The sequence below is a fragment of the Pelodiscus sinensis genome, chromosome 1 (genome assembly GCF_052426305.1).
Source record: "Pelodiscus sinensis isolate ZL-2025 chromosome 1, ASM5242630v1, whole genome shotgun sequence".
In the NCBI taxonomy this organism is placed as follows: Eukaryota; Metazoa; Chordata; order Testudines; family Trionychidae; genus Pelodiscus; species Pelodiscus sinensis.
In genome coordinates this window covers 31812621-31833581 of record NC_143052.1, presented here as the reverse complement: position 1 = coordinate 31833581, position 20961 = coordinate 31812621, and the positions used below count along the sequence as shown (strand labels likewise).

The 20961-nt window shown below is 41.8% G+C and overlaps 1 protein-coding gene across 2 annotated transcripts in view; it reads right to left on the bottom strand.

Moving 5' to 3' along the window:
- Positions 1 to 19808, bottom strand: part of TBC1D22A (TBC1 domain family member 22A) — a 435605-nt gene extending 415797 nt beyond the window's left edge. The window contains exons 1-3 of one of the 2 annotated variants that reach the window (XM_075927768.2): positions 19529 to 19796; positions 15127 to 15183; positions 1764 to 2104 (exon numbers count right to left, since the gene is read on the bottom strand). In XM_075927768.2, the coding sequence (XP_075783883.1) occupies positions 1764 to 2104; positions 15127 to 15183; positions 19529 to 19590 (460 nt within the window). In that variant the 5' untranslated portion in view covers positions 19591 to 19796. Of the gene's footprint in view, positions 1 to 1763; positions 2105 to 15126; positions 15184 to 19528 lie in introns of both variants that reach the window. The other variant, XM_075927774.2, reaches the window with a different exon arrangement.
- Between the last annotated feature and the right edge of the window lie 1153 nt (positions 19809 to 20961).

Below are 20961 nucleotides of genomic sequence, written 5' to 3'. Positions count from 1 at the left end.
AGGCCATTTAATTGTTAATGAGGCCCATCTATAAAGACTGATATACTGCTGAAAGTAGTCTTTTCCAACGGATTGCTGAGATGATTAAAAAAAACTGTAATTCCAATTATTTCAAAGACTCCCATGCATATATAAGTCAGCAGAGGTTGCACTACTTCAGAGGAGTTCCATTCTGCTCTGAGACACCTTTTTTCCCAACCTTTTCCAATTTTCAAATTTTAAAACATTAGTCTTAACAGATAACAAAAACTAAGGTAGATACTGGAAACCAAGACTGATAGGAGTCTCCAAACTATATCTAAGCCCCTTATATAAATATATGTATATTAACTTTATCCTCACTACCCACCTGTGGGGCTCAAGAGAGTTACCCATGTTTTACAGATGAGGTAACTGACTCAGTAAAGCAATATGATACAATTAGAAAAAGGGATGCAAGCTGAATGGAAATATGGAGTGGGTGGAACCAGGCTTTGATCTTCCCTTTTTTAAGAACATTTTAGTTCGCCTAGAAAACGAACAGGATTTTAAAACCTTTCACCTGAGCTTCAGATTTCACCATAAACAGGAAATTTTATATCTATTTCAGAGAGTTTTGTGTCTGCGTGTGTCCGTCTCCTTCCGTCCATCTGTTCAAGAACTGCTCCAAAATGGTAAGAGCTAAGACCACCAAATTTGATATGTAGCTTCCTCATATTGTAATTTAAAGCAAGGTCACAGTTTGGTTGTGCCAGGATAATGGGATTTGCCAGGAACTAGATTGTTTCTCATAAAATGGAAAGGGAGGGATCTGGTAGGAGGATAGTAATACTGCACAGCAGGGGTGGGCAATAACACAGCGGCAGTTTGGGGCCACCACCACTAACTTTACCTGAATTTCTGCAGATACCAGAGATACCCACTGGCCACAGATCTCCATTCCAGGCCAATGGGAATGGCGGACCAGGACACCGTTCCTGGCCAATGGGAGCTGTGGGAAGTGGTGATCTGCGGCAAACGGGAGCAGCAATAACGGATACCTATGGACATGCAGGTAATTATGGCAATGGAGGCCTGCCAGCGGCTAACTCTGGTGGACCAGATCCAGCCTGCAGCACAGCATTTGTCCAACCTTGCTCTGGAATGACCACAGAGAAGCAAAAAAGGGCAAAAGATGGACACCAGGATAACTATAATCCCATTGGGCCAGTAGGGGAATGGGATGGAGAAATGGACAGCTATCTACTATATATTTCAGAGAGTTTGTCTGTTTCTGTGTCTGTCCATCTCCCAGCCAGGGGGCATGCACATCTCCCCCAGCTGTTCTTGCTGCAACTTCAAGAGTTTCACCTGACCCCAAGCTACTGCAGTGAGAGAGGACTGTAGTCCTCTCTCCCCAGGGCAGCCCGTGTACTGAACACATTCAGCCCACCCCCATTACTCAAACAACAGCCACTTTCCAGTTTCCTCCTCTGGTGCTTCTTGCTCACCGTAAAGCAAGGACCCAAGCAACGCTGGGTAAATCTTCTAGTATTTTATAACCAGTCCTGAAACCATCTTGATTCAGTTGATTACTTTAATAAACTGAAAAATCCAATTTAAACTAAAAATTAAGTTTAAGAGTTTGAAAACAAGAAACACTTTGTTATCCCCACCCCAAGATTTTAAAACTTGTTTTCTCGTGCAGTATCCATTTCATTAATTAGTGTTTAGCATCAATATTTTCTTGTATTTTGAAGACTATAAAATTCAGACATCAGCATCATTTTCATATCTTAACATACCTGCAGAACATGATGTATGGCTTTCACTGAGTGATTTAACCAGCCTGTTGTCACCATATGACACTGAAGACAATTCTGAAAATTGTGCTGGTTTGTCTTCCTGTAGCTGTTCCTCCTGCAGCTTATGCTGTTCTTGCAGCTTGCTATGATTCTGAATTACCTTGTTAGCGGTTTCCATAACCACATCTGTATTTAAGTTTTCAGCTGCCATTGCTAAGAGTTCATCATCATCATCCCCAAGATCCCAAGCATCACTTGTGTTACTTTCAAATTCTTGGAAAGTACTGACTTTCTTCAATTTCACTGGCGTTGTTGGTGGCTTGGATCCTGGTTTTATCAAGCTGTTAAAAAAAAACAACAACACAAACACACTTAAGTATTAGTGGTTTATCAGCATTAAGAAAATTAATTAAAGACCAAGAGGAAAAACAATCACATTTTAATAGGCCCAAAGAATATGGTGAAGATCAAAGATTCAAGTGGCAGTTGGCTCACAGATGTCACTGACTTTGAGTGGGAAATGGACCTCTACAAATATGTCTGTACAGGAAAAAAAAACCCACCATAATGGGGGACAACTGGCCCCGGCTCCAACCCAAACGTCTACATTGGTAGCTCAAGTCATACAAGCCTGAGTCACTTAAGCCAACCTCTGAGACTCACTGCTATTGAGTCATATCTTACTTATCCTTTCTAGGTCTGAGAAATGAATCATGTACTTTCAATCCCAACACAAAATTCAAAAAAGTGACTCTGCTTTACTCAAATGAACTAACTTTTAATACCAAAAGGTCATAAAGACTTCATAGGCCATGTTTCGTTGATTAAACTACATATGAGAGTTTTCCCTTTTAGGGCTTGTCTTCACTTACCTGGCCATAGACGCTTCAAAGATGAATCTCCTGGGGTTTGATTTGTGGGACTAATAAGGACTAGGGATGTTAGATAGAGTGTAATTGAATTGTGTAACTGTGTTACATTTTAGTAGTTGCATGCAGCATGACTATTCGATTTTCCGTGGGGGAAAGGCCAGCAGCCAATGTACTTCCAGCCCCACTCCTGGAGAGACCCCTGCCACCCTGCACTTCAGCAGCAGTGTGCGGTGGCAGGTGGGAGCCAGTGCACTAAGGAAGACTGTTTAAAAACCAGCTTCCCACCCAGACCGGCTCCCGCCTGCTGTCCTGCACTGCTGCTTGGGAAGCCAGAGCAGCTTATGTCAACAGGGAACATGGACCCCACATGGAATTGACTACACACGGCAGCCTCCCCACCCCATGCTGCTGCCTCTCAAGTCGGCTTCTCCAACACCTGCTCCTGCCTCTCCCCCACCACTGTCTCTATAGGACAAAGCAAGGGAGAGGGCAGGCTGGTCCATGGAGCCAGCACACACGGACAGTCGGCACCAAAGACGGCTCCCCAAGTGCATTGGCTTCCTCCTGCCTCCCCTAACCCTCCACACTGCTGACTGTCTATCAGCGGCAGCAGCATGGGAATGGGGGTGAGGAGGCAGGCAGATCCAGTGCTTGTGGGGAGTGTTCTTTTAAGTCTGCTCCCTCAAGGCACTAGTTCCCACCTTCCCCCTCTTGCTGCCTCTGCTAAAGAGGGAGCAGCATGGAGATCAGGAGGAAGCTGATACAAGTGGAAAGCCATTGCCGATATAGAGGCAGCGGGGGGGGGGGAGAGCAGGATCTGGTCCTGGGGGGAGCCAGCTTAAAAGAAGCAGCAGCGCAGGGGGGGGGGGGGCAGCAAGGAGGAGGGAACATGTGTAATCAATAGGATTAACCAAGAAGCCTAGGCTTATCAGTTAATCATATAGTTGTCTACACACTGACATCCTAGTAAGAACCTACTAAATCGACTGCTGATGGTGCCCGCACTGACTCCGATACTGCACCAGGTTGCCAGGAGTAAGGGAAGTCAACGAGAGAGTTTCTCTCATAAATCTCCCACAGTGGGGACACCATAGTAAGTCAAGCTAAGGTACGTCAACTCCAGCTATGTTATTCAGGTAGCTGGAGTTGCATATCTTAGTTCAACTTTCTTCTGCTATTGAAAGCAATTCTCAGTTAAGAGATTACACAATCTTACTGTAATTGAATTAGCCAGGAAGCACTGATCTCCCACCAAGTTCATAGAACTGGGAGGACGACCTTTGCATTGGGATAGCGATTAATCCTCATTCCTTCTAATGCCAGTGGAAGAAACAAGAAAAACATGTGGCATATAATATGTTGCATGTCATCTATAGAATAACTGGAGACTATTTGTTTGCATTAGAATTGTTTCATAGGCACATTTACAATTGCAGTTTTACATAATTTGTTTTTCAATGGTCTTGTTTGCAAGTATAATTGGAGATCTGGATAACAAGATCCTAAAAATTGAAAGTGTATTCATGGAATCATAGAATACTAGGACTAAAAGGGACCTCAAGAGGTCATTGAGTCCAGTCCCCTGCCCTCATGGCAGGACCCAGTACTGTCTAGACCATCCCTGATAGACATTTATCTAACTTACTCTTAAATATCTCCAGAGATAGATATTCCGCAACCTCCCTAGGCAATTTATTCCAGTGTTTAACTACTCTGACAGGTAGAAAGTTTTTCCTAATATCCAGCCTAAACCTCTCTTGCTGCAGTTTAAGCCCACTGATTCTTGTTCTATCCTCAGAGGCCAGGAAGAACAATTTTTCCTCTCTCCTCCTTGTGACACCCTTTTAGATACCTGAAAACAGCTATCATGTCCCCTCTCAATCGCCTCTTTTCCAAACTAAACAAGCCCAGTTCTTTCAGCCTTCCTTCATAGGTCATGTTCTCTAGATCTTTAATCATTCTTGTTGCTCTTCTCTGGACCTTCTCCAATTTCTCCACATCTTTCTTGAAATGTGGTGCCCAGAACTGGACACAATACTCCAACTGAGGCCTAATCAGGGCAGAGTAGAGCGGAAGAATGACTTCTCGTGTCTTGCTCTCAACACACCGGTTAATGCCTCCTAGAATCATGCTTGCTTTTTTTGCAACAGCGTCACACTGTTGACGCATATCTAGCTTGTGGTCCACTATAACCCCTAGATCTCTTTCTGCCGTACACCTTCCTAGACAGTTGCTTCCCATTCTGTATGGGTACATATAGATTACATGTCTCTGCCGACAAGAGGCATGTAAAATGGGCTACCCGACATAGTCAATGAACCGGGGATTTAAATATCCCTGGCTTCATTACAATAAAAATGGCCACCACGCTGTGCCGGCTCAGCTGATCGTCAGTACAGTGCATGAGTCAAGACACAGATCGGTCGACAAGGGAAGCCTTTCTTGACCACTGATTGTTCCTTCCTATGTGGAGCACTTTGCATTTGTCCTTATTAAACTGTATCCTGTTTACCTGAGACCATTTCTCCAATTTGTCCAGATCATTGTGAATGATGACCCTATCTTCCAAAGCAGTTACAACCCCTCCCAGCTTGGTATCATCTGCAAATTTAATAAGCGTACTCTCTATGTCGATATCTAAAACATTGATGAAGATATTGAACAGAACCGGTCCCAAAACAGACCCCTGCGGAACCCCACTTGTTATAACTTTTCAGCAGGATTGTGAACCATTAATAATTACTCTCTGAGAACGGTTATCCAGCCAGTAATGCACCCACTTTGTAGTAGACCCATCTAAGTTGTATTTGCCTAGTTTATTGATAAGAATATCATGCAAGACCGTATCAAATGCCTTGCTAAAGTCTAGGTATACCATGTCCACTGCTTCTCCCTTATCCACAAGACTCGTTATCCTATCAAAGAAAGCTATCAAATTTGTTCTTTACAAATCCATGCTGGCTGTTGCCTATCATCTTATTTTCTTCCAGGTGTTTGCAGATGATTTCCTTAATTACTTGATCCATTATCTTTCCTGGCACAGAAGATAAACTGACTGGTCTATAGTTTCCTGGGTTGTTCTTACATCCCTTTTTATATGGGCACTATTGTATTGTACTAGTCTATTTCATATGGCACTATTGTATTGTACTAGTCTATTTCCTTCATGTCTTTTCCCCACCCTATCAACTTTCACTCACTGCTGAAATGTCGACTCCGTTCTCCAATCAGCCAATGATTTTGGATTCCACTCTCCCCTTGTCAAATTTTCAAGTAAGCACCTCAATGATTTTTCCCCACGTTACTCCTTACAATCAGGAGGAGTTTCCTATCAACATTGCCAGAGCTACTCCAGTCTCCTCCATAAAACGCTCCTTTGCCACGAGGAGTTCAAAAAGGAAAAAAAACGACAGCAGATGGACCACTGATACCATTGCCTATCATTCTGAAAAATACTTGCATTGTTTCTTTCTATTCTTATCAGTCTATATCTGGGGTGGGGAACTTAAGGACCGGGGGCCGATGAGGCCCCTGGGTTGCCTGGATCTGGATCCTAAGGTTTAGGGCCTCCCCCAGGATTTGGGCTCCCATGCTAGCACTCCAACACCAGCCCTGCCACCTCCCCAGAACTCCTGGCCACCGACTGATTTTTCTGTGGGTCGGTGGCCCCCAACCAAAAAATGTTCCCCACCCCAGCTTATATCCATCTACTGCCTCTTGTCTTAGGCACTATCTGCACTACATAATTTTGTTGACAAAATAGTGGATGCATACATAATACAATGGGACTTCTGACAACAAAAATGCCCTGTTTTGGCAACAAAATCACCCATACGGCTTTTTGCACAAAAGTTTTGTCAAGGAAATACAGTGTAGACACTGCCCTCGATTTTATCACTTTAAACTGCTTTGGTCAGCAGTTTTAACTTCATTGCCCTGCAGCGAGGTAAACAACTCATCTGCCCTGTTGCATTTAAAGCCCTTGGAATTTTTGAAATTGCATTCCTGTTGGTTCATTGCAGAGGGTCTCATTGGATTTTCCCCTGGCACTATCATGGCAGCTTACTATAGCAAATGCTCTCCCAGCTGGACCACTGCAGAGCTACTGATCTGCTCAGCATAGGAGGTAAGCAGACTGAGCAGTTGCAGCTGTGCATAAAAAATGTGATTCAATGTTTGTTTCTTGAGCCCAAAAGCAATGGTCCACTTTGTGCAGCTGTTGTATACCATATCAGGCAACTGGGAAACTTGTTAAGTGAGGAACTTCTTGATTACCTGCACTGCCATTCATGATGTTTTAATAACAAAATGTTTTAATAACATTTAGATTAATGAGTATAGTAGAGCAGTGGGGGGAATCCATCCCTTAACACAAAGATGCTCTGATGCACAGCAAACAAGGGCCATTGAAAAATGCTGTGAAAGAAAAACAAAAGCCCATGGAAGTCTGGGACAGAAAACAATGTCATGAGACATTGAGTCCCATGCCAATGACCGGGTCCACCTTTCCACAAGACCTAGTGGCAGAAGTCCATTGCTCCCACTCTACTGATGGCAATTGTGCTCCAATTGTGTACACACTCTGGTGACAGAGGGAGCAAGTCCAAACACGCAACACCGTTTTTGTAATGTTTTTTGAATGTTAACATAACTTTTGTCACAAAACTCTGTACCCAAGGCCATAGATTAAGATTGCAAGGTCTGTGATAAAAGGATCATAATTTTATTGTGTGTTTCTACAGCTCCTAACATAACGTGGCCCTGGTTCATGAAATAACAAACATGTGTGACATGACAATTTTTAAAGTGCTATAATACCACTAATGCTCAAACACTTACGTAAAAGTAAAATTTCTATCAAAAACAATCCTGAGTGAGGATGTCTATTTTGGGACAGAATATTATTACTACTAAAAGCATAGGGATAATTGCTTAATAAAAATTCATCCACTTTTGCTACTTAATGCCTACTTGATCTGTGATACAGTATTACAATGGTCTCAACTACTTTAACTGTCTCCCCAACAGAAAGGATTTAGATTCATAAAAGAAACAAGTAATAAGGACAGATAAATGAAGCAATAGATCTTTTCTAAAGAGGGAACTGTACAGAAACAAACAGGACAAGGTTAGTCTGCACTGTGGTATTCTTCACAGGTGCACAATATGCTCCAGAAGAATGATAAAAATCAAAAGCACTTGTACTTTAGAGAAACTCACGAATGAAAAAAAATGTCACTATCAACACAAATCGGGATACTCTGCCAGCAGCTTTCTGTATTCCTCTTATTGAAAAATTCTTCCCTTCTTATATTGGTCAATCTTACTGTTTACTTCTCTCACCTTGTTTCTCTAATACTGTAATGTCTTTTATTGGACCAGCCTCTGTTGGTGATATTCTTGTCTCTCACCAACAATACAATACAACCTCTCACCAACAGCAGTTGGTCCAATAAAAGATATTATCTCAGCCACCTGGTCTCTTCAATATCCTATGCTTAACATGGCTACAATCCTACACTTTTCCCATTAAGGACAAAGGCTGAAAGAATCAGAGACAATACATACCTTCACTTAAATATAAACTGGATTGATAATTAGCAACACTGGCAAGAAAATTAGGATACATTTGTTAAAACTGGATTCATGCTTAACATTATGTGAGAAAGCAGCATAAATGCAGCATTAGAGAGTAGAAATTCTAAATGTTAAAATTTCCCTCACAACTGTCACTTGGCCACAGTGCACAACACAAAAGCTATAATAAATTGAAGGTGCTTTCTGTCAACCCCTACACTGAGGTCAATAAACCAAATCGTTGCGTTCTAAGGAGAAAGAAGAAGCTTTATCACTGATGTCTGAAGTGAACATGCTCCAACAAAATGTTAAATTTATGGAAGTTAAGAATTAAGTGTAATAGCACTATTGGCCTTTCTCCTTCCTGACTCCCATTTTCTCTCTATTGTATTAGCTCTTTTACCCAACTTCTTTCCTCTCTAAGGGTCAACAAGACTTTTAACCAAGTATAACATCAACATATTTTTGCTTACACTGGGTTTTTTTCCCCAAAACTAAACTGGAACAATGTAAAAAAAAAATAAACAGGAATTAAGGGGTCAAGACTTGCAGGAAGGAAAACAGAAAATAGGTCAAGAATTTTTAAAAACGCACACACACACACACACACACACACACAATTTCCCTTTCACATGATTCATGGTCATATTTTCGTGCCTTGACTGTGAAGTACTTCATTCCACAGCCTTAATGTCATACTAAAACAGAAGCTAACTGCAAGATGTAACAGAAACAAGACTGAAGCTATTGATCTTACTGAGCTTGTTAACTCCTTGAATTGGAGTGACACAATAGGCTTATGAAGTTTAGAAGTTCAAATGAAGTGAGGTGTTCTTACAAGAAGCATCCACACCAAAGAGTATATGTAAACTGCTCACTTTTAATATTCCCAACTCCTCAACTACTGATCCAATTCTCTCCGTTTTGGATTACTTATGCCTTAGTAAGTAACTAAGCAAGAATTCGGGAAGTGAAGTTTCAAGCTGCAGTCATTTGATTCATCTAGACAGCTTTTTCAATGAGAGCTGCCGTCATTTGATAGCCAGTCGAAGTTCTTCCCATTTGGAGGAAATTTTATTTTGTTGTGAATTAACAGCAAATGAATTTGGGTCAAATTGAATGCTGCTGGGGTTGTGAAATGGATTCTGGAGGAGACAAACTGTTTTCTCTACTTAATCTTAGGATACCAATGGTCACTGGGATGAGAGGCATTAGAAGTATTTCATTCCACAGTCTCTTATTAGGATGTGTGTCCCTCCTGCTGGTGAAGACTAGTAGCGAAGTCTTGTATTCTATATTGTTGGAGACTATCAATATCACCATTATGGAGGGTGGGTGCCAACATCATTTAAGCTTTGATTCAGCCTCTGCTCTAGAAACCAATGCTGGAAACACCCAGTGTAGTTAACTATCATCCAGTATCCAACCTTTCATAGTTGGCCAAGGCATCATGTGAAGTTGCAAAGTGTGCCATCTCATCTTTGTTGCATAAAAAAGCCTCTGACGGAGCTTACTTGATTTGTATCCATGGATTTTCTGAAACTACACCAAACTGTAAGGTCTAAGGTAACCTGTAACTGTAACTCATTGTGATCTTTGTCAAACTTTGCAATCTGTATAACTCTCAAATTTACTGTAAACAGCAACTCTGTAATCTTTGTAATGTTTAGCCACCTTGCTTGTAACTTTCCCTAAGCTGCATTCTCCCTTGAATGAATGGAGAGAGAGTGTGAGTGTGAGTGTGTGTTTGAAGAAGACTGGGAACAATGGACCACATGTCAATGAGTCATCACAGTCTGGACATGCTTCCTCCTGGATAAAGGGAAGTCTGGGCATGCTCCCTGATGACAAGGTGAATGAGTCACAGGAGCCATTCAGACACTGTATAAAGAGAAGGAGCACGTGTGAGACTCTCTTTTTCCTTCCCCTGCTCCTGAGAAGCTCCTCTCCAGTGTCTCTCCTCCTGACCAGCTTCCCCAGTCATGATGAGCAGACAGACCCTCCAGGATCCATATGCCTTGGCTCCTTCTGCAACCCATATGTCTATGTAAGTGTGTGAATGCCTGAGGGCAGGAATGAATGGATGTGAACGAGTGGAGGGGTGTGTGCTTGCTTGCATGCGTGAGAGAGAGTTCTGTCTTCTTTAGTTTAAACCTTTGGTGGCTGCTTTCTCCTCCTTAGTTTTACCTAGTGGAAATAAACCCATATTAGTATAACCCTGGGTGGTCTCCAGTGAGAATATTTTTGGGGTAACAATCTTCTACCTTAGAACTACTAGAAGTTAAACCAGAAGGCATGGCTTTAAATGTTTTCAGTATACTGATAATAACCAGCTTTCTCTGTCAATCATTTGCCTCAAAGCTGTTAAACACCTTCACAAACCTCTGGGAGAGACTAAAGCATGGAGGAGCATCCTCTAACTGAAGCTCAATAGGGTAAATGTGAGAGAAAGCAAATGGATTGACAGAAGCAACCCAAAGACATAGTACCTTACCCCATAGATAAGGGCCCATAACTACCATATGTTTTAATTATAAGAGTTTGTAATATTGAATTATTGGACTCTCCAGCTGCCATTATTTACACATAGATAAATTCATGCACTATTTTTATTGTCTACCAAAAATACTGCAAGAATTTTTGACAGATGCAGAACTTGCTAAAAACAATCGATGCCTTTGTCAAGATTAGATTGCCATACTGCACCCTGTATGGGCTACATCTGAAATTAATCAAGAAACTCATACTAGTGCAGTATAAACATGGCAGTCAGTTTCTTAAGTGGCATATTGGTGGAAATATGCGTCATCAATCTTCTGTGATCTGACATGGCTGTATATTAGTTTGTGTGTACAGACTGAAAAGGTAGCAGTTTTGAACTATTAATCCCTAAAGGCTTCAAGCCTGACTTCTTAAGAGACAGTATCTCTCTTCCTCACAACACTCTGTGTTATACTGCCACAGTTCTGATGATTAGAGGCACTGAGCAAGAACTCTGTTGCATAAGAGAGGAGCTGCCAGTAGAAAAGTTTATAGGGTTGCTGTTGAGCATTGCACAACATAGTGCATATGTCTTTTGGCCAGCAGGCCCGCTACAAGGGATTTACAGAATGGAGCATCTGAAACCTGTGTAAGGATAAGGAATTTAACAATATTCTTCAGCTTGTACACATTCTCCTTATTAATGCCTGAATGGAATGAATAGAACTGGAAAAGTGCCAATACCAATGCCAATTTAAAATGAACATCATCACCAATGCAGGGCCTAATCTCCTTTTAATCTCTACATTGACCTTGACGTTCATTACGTAACTGCATGTATTGGGACATTTGATCAACTATGGGATCAATTCTGAAGTCTCTGGAAGTTTTAACATGAGTTCTTATGTGAATGAAAATTAAATGCAAAAGCAATTACATTTTAACTCAACCAATAGATAGCTTGTTACAGATTGAAACTCTCTTAACCAGGACTCTCTGGTCCAGCAACATCCACGGTCTGGCAAGACCATAGTTATTCCAGGACCAGAAAGTCCCAGTGGAGAGCCAGTGCCTGGGAGCCCTGCAGACTAGCAAGGCAGCGAGAGATTCACGCACGGTAGTGGGGCTGCCCAATAGGACAGCAGGAGCGCAGCATGATAGCAGCAGCCGGGCGCCGCAGCAAGAGCCCAGCACGCAGAGTCCAGTGCAGCAGGAGCCCATTGCACAGAGGCAGCAGAGCTGCCTCGCAGGCCAGCAGAGGCTAACAGGGCAGAGGGAGCCTGTGAGAGGGGAGAAGTCAGCTGGAAAACTGGCAGTTGAGCCTGAGCCAGAGCTAGAAGGGGCTGGTGATGACCTTCCCTGATCCACCAAAATCCCTGATTTGGGACCAGTCAGGTCTCATTGGTGCAGGACCAGGGAGGTCCAATTTGTAGTAACATGCAAGTGATACTGTTAAGAATGCAGAAAAACAAGTGCCTCCCCTTTGCTAACAATGTAATCAGTCAGCCATACAACTGTCTGTTATACTCCAACATTTACTAGAACATAAAATTCCTAAAGAAGTCTGAAACAAGACACTTTCCACAAAAGCAATTAAGATGATCAACATATCTGTGCCACTGCTGATTAAACAGTCATAGTTGCCCGTGTGTAGTTTACAGTATTTAGCATTCCTAAGAAACCCATACCAAAAATAAATACTGCTTTCAGTTACTATTTGGAACTTTCTTCTTCCTCATTAAAGATATGAGGATTTTATTCTTAAACCAAAAGCCAACTAATGTCCATTTGTCTAATAAGTATTGGGACTTGTGATGATGCTGATGCATGATGCATGAATTAGTGCTTTTAATTCACAAGAGCTAGACCATTCTAAAGTTTTATTAAATACACTGAGGCTATGTCCACACTACACTATGTCAGCAAAACCTATATCATTCAAGGTTATGAGTATTTCTCCTCTGGAGCAATAGATGTTCTGCTGACATTGTACCTATGCCGGTGTCAGAATTTCTCCCACACACATAACTTATGTTGTTTGTGGAGGTAGAGTTTTTTTATACTGACAAGAGATCTCTCTCTCCTCAGCAAAGAGTGTCTTCACCAGACACACTGCAGCAATATAGCTATATCAGAACAGTTGCACCACTGCAGTGTAGTAAATAGAGGCATGACTTAAGAGTTTCGGTACTGTTACACTTGGCAAGTTTCGTTTTATCATGGCCATGGACTAATTAAATGAAAGATTCCAATTTCAGGGAGTACTATTTTATCCAAATACTGAGACATTGATAACAATATACAATGGAAAAGATGTAAAAAAAGAGTCAATCAGCACTTTTAAATAATATAGAAGATGATCTCCAGCCCTATCAGCCAGTTCATTACTTCATTAAATCCCTAATCAAATTAGTTCCTCTTTCATAGAAATGGGACTATTCTAATTTGATTTGAGTCACTACCATGATTGTCAGGTATTACAAAAAAGGCAATTCTCAGACCAATCTTGCTGTCTACAGATGATGTATACATTGTCTTGTGTGCCTAAAATCTAAACTACTCTGGGAACAGCTTTTCGGTCAGCTGTAGCATCACGTGCAGGGTAGCATAAAGAAGAAAAGATTGTGAGATATCTCATTGCACCTTTCCCATTTCTATAACAGACTACATACAGTGGTATTGAAAATAAAGGTATAAGAACATATGCATTGCTAGTCAAACCCTTAATATTGTTGAATCTTGTAAGCAGGTCAAGAATTGGTTCCTTCTCCCAGCTACCTGGCACACCATAGTTCTTGGAAGGTTCTTTGCATGCTCCACAGTGGCATCTGCTCTCATTAGCTCTCTTTTCCAACATGAAAAGAAGGCAGATTGTCCACATGACATCACTAGGGAGAAGAACAAGCACACTGCCAGCCAGAGGAGCTAGTTCCTGGCCTGTCATGACATCACTAGGGAGAGGAACAAGCACACTGCCAGCCAGAGGAGCTGGTTCCTGGCCTGTCATGGAGAGCCATCTCAGGAAACAATTCTTCCCTCTAAATCCAGAAAGTCCTATCTATTTCTATAGTACTTGTATCCATAAAATCTGGCACCCTAATAGAGCAAAGATGCCTAATAAAGAAATTCTCTCACTCCCCTTCCTCTGTTTGATTATTTCTATTAGCCTTCAAGAACTGGTTATTGCTCAATACTTCAACAGCCAACACACCTACACCTGCTCTCTCCACTGCTTCTCTGATGCCATCATCCTAACATTCACACTCAGACACAGAGACCCACACAGTTTTTTTTAACTTCCTATCAATCAGGGCAATTAGAGACTCCTTACCTGCTTTTTTTTAAAAATAGCTTATTTAGCTCAGAAAATGACTTGTGCTATATCATGGCTCAGTTTCTGACCTATAATATAGTTTCGTATAGATACTTTGTAGGATATGTGTTAAACCTTTGGTTTTTTTAAATAATGTGAAAGGTCTTGAGCTTTGAATAGACACTGGAGAAAATGAAATAAAAAAATATTTGTGTATAATATCTCCCATTTAAAAGGAAGTTACTGATCTTGGACAAACTTATTCTTCTCTCCATATATTTTTCTCCATTCTATTATTAAATAAGACTATAAAATATTCTGTTTAACAAAACAGTCTTGTAAGTTTCATATTGCACTTCACAACTCATTAAGTAAAGTAGACCTACATAATTTGTTATGAATAAAAAGAACACATTAAAAGAATCAACAATAGTAACTCCTTACTGTGTTGGTATAAATAAGCAAACATTTGTACAGTTGTCACACGCAAAGCAAGCACACTATATACGTCACTAAATATTATCACCAATAAGAAATACTGGATACAAAAAATTTAGACAGATTTGCAAGCTGCAATTTTGATTTATGAACACAGGGATTACCATGTCTGACCAGAATATAAAATCTGGTATCTTGCCTGTGGCAAAGGCAACATGTCAAAAGAATGGCAAAAAAAAGCCTCAATATTTTTAACTATACAATTTGATATAAAACTGAGAAACACAGCCTAAAAGAGGAGACTAAATTAACCTTATTTTAGCAAGTTTACCTACAAACATTTTTAAATTGTCATTACAATGAATCATTTATATCAAATGGTAAATGTACAGGGTATTTTGCAAACAGATTAACACATTTAAACAAGATACCCCAAAGAATTTGTAGTCTACATTATGCAAGATACCAAACAGCAGTTCGGTGTACTTGATGCAGTAACAATTAGGAAGCCAATGCAACAACAGAAATTAGAATGGGGAAAGGAAGCACATGATGTAGTTAGATATAGAAGAGGAAGATGACTAAAAGCAGCATTTTGGGCAATCTAGGAAAGAAGAGGAAGTGGCAAGAGGCCATAGCAAGTCAAAATTATTTAGTACTTTTTAATTTTATGTTAACTTACGTTCCATGCAATAATGGATCAAAAGGAGGATGCTGAGCTCCATACACATGTTGGATACTAAAGACAGAAAAAGAAGTGATCACAAATTTGACAAGAGCTTTGGAAAAAAAAAAAAAAAGAGAGAGAGATTTCAGCAACTTTCAGTCTTAAATAAACTAACTTTTGTACAATCCCCACAGAGTCCCCCATAGTGGAATGCTGAATAGGTAATTTAAGGATCTGCTTTCAACTTAGTTGGCATCAACACTTTAAGTCTCCCCATATTCCTTAACAATGCAGTTCCCAAATGGTAGCTACTGTAACATACCACATGTACTGCAGCAATTAAATGATATGGGTTGAGAAAAAAAATACTATAAAATTATCTTGATTTTTAATTTTATCATTGCATTTTATAAAGAGTTTATTTTTTTAAAAAAAGAGATACAGAGCACAATATTGGGTGCTATGTTATCAACTAGCCATGCCCTCACATCCAATCTCATTTCTGTCTATTTCCCCAAACTAGGATAAAAGTGCCACATTATAAGCTACAAAATGGAGATATGTAGTATGTTTACATTGTAATTTAAACACCAACAGATGTCTGATGACAGCTGACCAGAACTGCTTAATTGCAATCTACATGTTTAGACTCAGGCTGGAGTTCAGGGTTTAGGACTCTGTGAGGTGCCCAAACTTCTAGGCTGCAATTACATAGCCCTTTAACCCAAGCCCCACACACCTGAGTCAGCTGGCATGGGCTAGCTTACAGTGTAAGCACACCAACAGTCAGCATGTATCATATGCTTTACAAACAATTGGCATTGCATTATTAGACAAGTACATCATGAACCATCATAACAGCTATTTCATAGCCACAACATTATATGAGGTTAATCAGTTCAAGATGGACAGCACATACTGTAACATGTATTAGAGAACAAAAACCCTGCTTTCAACGATATGACACACCCCAACCCTCTGTTCTCCGTCATGGACATTACTCCATGTAATCCAAACCCTCCCAGATTCTGCACCGACCTCCTATTCCCGCTCACAACCCAAATCTCTGCACTTCTGCCCCAGTTCACAACCTCATTCTTCTCCCAAACTCCTTCCCAGATCCCACACCTCTTCCTGCAACCCAACCCTTACCCTAGACCGAGGTGGGGAAACTAAGCCCCAGAGGCCGGATGCAACCCCCAGATTGCCTGGATCCAGTCCCCAAGGCTCAGGGTTTTTTTCCACCTTCCAACATTGGGAAGCCTGCACTGACACTCCAGCCCCCTGCTGCCCCACAACAGGGCTGGAGGACACAAAATCTACCAGCCTGGGCCTCCTTAGGCTCTGGTGTGCAAGGGGAAAGTGAGGCATGTCTTTCTCCTTCTCAGTCAGTGGTCACATCAGTGAGGGTTTGTTTTGTTTCTCTTTGCCCTCAGCCTAAAAAAGGTTCCCTACCCCTGCCCTAGACAAACCATCACAAAAAAATTAATCTAGTAAAAAAAAAAAAATCCATAGCTATTTTCTAACATAAGAGAAAATGTAAAAATTAAAAATCTGAATAAATGGAAATTAAGGTATATTATTGTCTAAATGTGTATATAGATTATCATCCTGGTTAGCAAAATGCAGCAAAAAACTATATTTTGTCATCCAGGATTTAATTGTTATCTACAAAATACAAATGCAAAACACAATTAAAGTTGATTATTTTAAATCAAGGTTTTTTGTTTACTGATTTAAACCATAATTAAAACTCGTGATTTAAATTGCTTTGATTTAGAATCAAACCACCCTGATCTAAAAGGATAGAATATATAATTACTGCCAATTAAATTAATTTTATGGAAAATAGATCTTGTCAAATTAATCTCATATCCTTTCAATGAGATTACAAATTTTTTAATAAAGATAATAGTGATGACATAATATACGGAGACTACCGCACTACAGTGGTGCAGCTGAACAGACACTAAACTTTTCATTGCTGTACTAATCTACTTTACTGAGAAGCAGTAACTTGTGCAACAGTTTTCTTCCTCAATCTAAGGGCTGTTACAATGGGACATAGGTCACCTTAAATACATCTCTCAAGGATATGAATTTTTCCACCGTCTCTGACCAATTTATCTGGCTCAACCCAACTTCCTAGATTTCTGTAAGACATTTTATGTAATGTTTCTCTAAAATGTATCCTCCAGTTCAAGCAGGAATTAATTCAAGAAAGTCTTATTCTCTATTATATATAGGAGATCAAACTAGATGACCACAGCAGTCTTTGGTGTCCATGAATTACTACATGCAGTGTAATACATACTGTCCATCAGTTCTCCACTATTTGATTGGCGCACACAAACATTTCTAAATGAAATCTACTGAAATGAGCTGCTCAAGTAACTAAATGTTTGACACACAAAAATGCCAAGAATATAAAACTTCTTAAGAACATAAGAATGCCCAAACTGAGTTAGACCAAATGTCCATTTAGTCCTGTATACTCTTTTCCAACAGTGGTCAATGCCAGGTGCCCCAGAGGAAATGAACAGAACTGGTAATCATCAAGTGATCCCTTCCCTATCACCCATTCCCAGCTTCTGGAATGCCAACAAAGACCAGGGACACCATCGTGGCTTATCGCCGTTGATGGACATATCCTCCAGGAATGTATCTAGCTCTTTTTTTAACTCTGTTAAAGTCCTCGCTTTTACAACATCCTCTGGCAAGGAGTTCCACAGCTTGACTGTGTGTTATGTGAAGAAATTACTTCATTTTGTTTCTTTAAAACCTGCTGCCTATTAATTTTATTTGGTGACCCTTAGTTCCAGTGTTATGGGAGCAGGTAAATAAATCTTCTTTATTCACTATCTCTAATTTTGTGAGACCCTTTTGAAGCTCTTAACAGCCCACTTTGGACTTCACTATCTTGAGCACTTTGGTATCATCTGCAAATGTTGCCACCTCACTGTTTACCCCTTTCTCCAGATCATGTAGGAGTATGTTGAATAGGATTGGTCCCAGTACAGACCCCTGAAAACTGACCATTTATTCTTACCCTTTGTCTCCTATCTTTTAACCAGATATCTATCCATGAGAGGATCTTCCCTCTTATCCAAGGACAGCTTACTTTACTTAAGAGCCTTTGGTGAGGGAACTTGTCAAACACTTTCCAGATATCTAAGTACACTATATCCACTGGATCACCTTTGTCCACATGCTTGTTGACCACCTCAAAGAATTTTAGTAGATTGGCAAAGCATGATTTTCCTTTACAGAAACCATGTTGACTTTTACTCAGCAAATTACATTATCTACGTGTTTAACAATTATATTCTTTACTATAGTTTAAACCAATTTTCCTGGCACTTAAGTTAGACTTACTTATTAGTCTAGACTAACTTATTGCCAGGATAACCTCTAGCACCCTTTTTAAAAATTGGCATCACATGAGTTATCTTACAGTCATTTGGTACAGGAGATGATTTAAAGAAGAAGGTACAAACCACAGTTAGTAGTTCTGAAATTTCACATTTGTGTTATTTCAGAACTCTTGGGTGAATGCCACCTGGTCATTGTGACTTATTACTGTTTAATTTATCAATTTGCTCCAAATCCTCAACAACAACAAAAGCTACAGGCAAGAACTGACAAATATCCTGGTACTCTTGCCAGCAATGAGCAAAGAACACTCTGTTATGGTACCAGCAAATCAAAGTGAAATTGACAAGAATTTAAGTTGTGTGAGATAACATTTTTATTGGACTAACATCTGTTGATGAAAGACACACACTTTCTAGCTTACTAAGAGCTTTACTTCAGGTCTGGGAAATTTACTCAGTATGTCAAAGAAGGTGGTGGAAATAGCTGCAACACCACATACCTTGAAAATATAGATACTACTTTATGCTAAACAATCTGTTCCACATGGTATTTAACTGTGACATTCTGAGTAAGTTTCTCAGACCTGAAGAGCTCTGTGTAAGCCTCTCCACAACAGGCATTGGTCTAATAAAAGACATTACCACATTCCCATATTTCAAAGCACAGGAAATCATTTCGTTTAGTTTACATCACTCAACCCGAGCAGCAAGGGACAGGGCTCATGCTCTATCGCTGCCCTTACAGCAGCTCTGTGCAACTTCCAAGGGCGAGTCAATTTCACGCTGCCACAACTGCTGTAACACAAGAGCTGTTCTCTCCACCGCTCCGTGGTGCAGCGCCGGACTCCAGACCCTGCTCCGCAGGCGACGGGGCGCAGAGCCGCCCTGGGAACCAAGAGAAGGAACCATTCTGCCCCTTGCATACACCTCACGCTGACACGTGACCCCACTGCCCCCACACCGCTCGGAGCCAGCCGCCCCACTGCCACCCCCCGCCCCTCCGGACAGGCCGGCCTCCTTCACACACAGTCGCGCCCGCTCACCTCCCCGGCACCTTCGAGCTGCTCCGCTTCCAGAACTGCTTCCTGCCGCCGTCGTTCGCCATAGCTCCCGTCACCTCATCCCCGTCGCCGGAGCGCAGCGCCTGCCCCCGGCCGCCTACTCAGTTCCCCACGGCGCGGCCCAATTCCTAGGAGTTTACTCCATCCCAACTGCTTCTCTTACTGGCCACAGAGCGCAGCCATATTGACACCAGGGAGAAACCTGTCCCCGGATTGGCCGGCGGAGACCCGCACCAATCAGAAGTGCGTTTACTGACGGTTGGCTCAGAGTCACCCAATCAGAGCCACGCGAGCTGGAATTGGACGACTGAGAGCCGCTCCAAAGGAAGGTGGGGGGCGAAACGCAGACAAGGAACCACTGCCCCGCCTTGTCGCCACGCCCCTATCTAAAGTCCCGCCCACTTCCCGTGGTTACCTCTGCTGCCCCCTGTTGCGTGTGCTGCCCTGCAGTTCTATGAGTGTTTCTATGACATTTCTCTGCAGCTGGCTCTGTCTAGCTAGTCCCTAAGGGCACTGTACAGTTCAGGGGTGGGCAACAATTTTTGGTAGGGGGCTGCTCCAAGATTTTGAAAAGTGGTCAAGGGCTGCACTTTTCTGTGGAGGAGGTGCAGGGTCTAGGATGGTACAGAAGGGTGCATGGGGTAAGGGACTGGAGTGCAGGAGATAATGTGAGATCTGAGAGGGAGTTTGGGTGAAGGAGAGGGTGCGTGAGATCTGGGTCAGGGTATTGGGGTGTAGGGTCGAGGAGGGGGTCTGGCTGCAGGAGGGGGTTCTGGCCTGGAGGAGGGGTGTAGGAGGGATTACAGGGTCTGCGATGGAGGTATGACCTGGGGCAGGGGATACCGAGGGTTTAGATAGTGACCTGGGTGGAGGAGTTGGGATGCAGGAGGAGCAGGGGTGACAAAAGCAGGCTCTGGCTGTGAGGTGCATATTTAAGCGTTTCCCGGTCTGCAACACCCCCACAACAGGCTGGACTCCCTGCCTCTTGCAGCCCCAGATTACTTAAAACTGCGGGCTGTTCCTGTGGCACTCAGATCCGGGAAGGGGAGAGGCTTGCTCTGACCCCATCCCCCAGGCCAGTCTTTCAGAGATATCTTACCCACCCATGGTACAGATAGTCTGAGGGTGGCAGGATACTTTACAGATGATCTGCAGGAAGAGTTGGTCCAGTCTATGAAGACCTTTCCCTGCACTGTTTGGGACAGGTTTGCCTTTCTGCACACTGAAAATGGAAGAGGTCCATGCCCCAGTTGTCAATGCCATGGCTCCCCAGGCTGCTAGCACCAGGGAGTCTTTTAGGACAAGTCAGCACTAAAAAGTTGATGTAGATAACATGGATGTACAGGCACAGCAGCACTTCTATCTTTTTAACTGACAGTGGAAGACACAGGAAGGGTGTGTCTAGACTACATGCC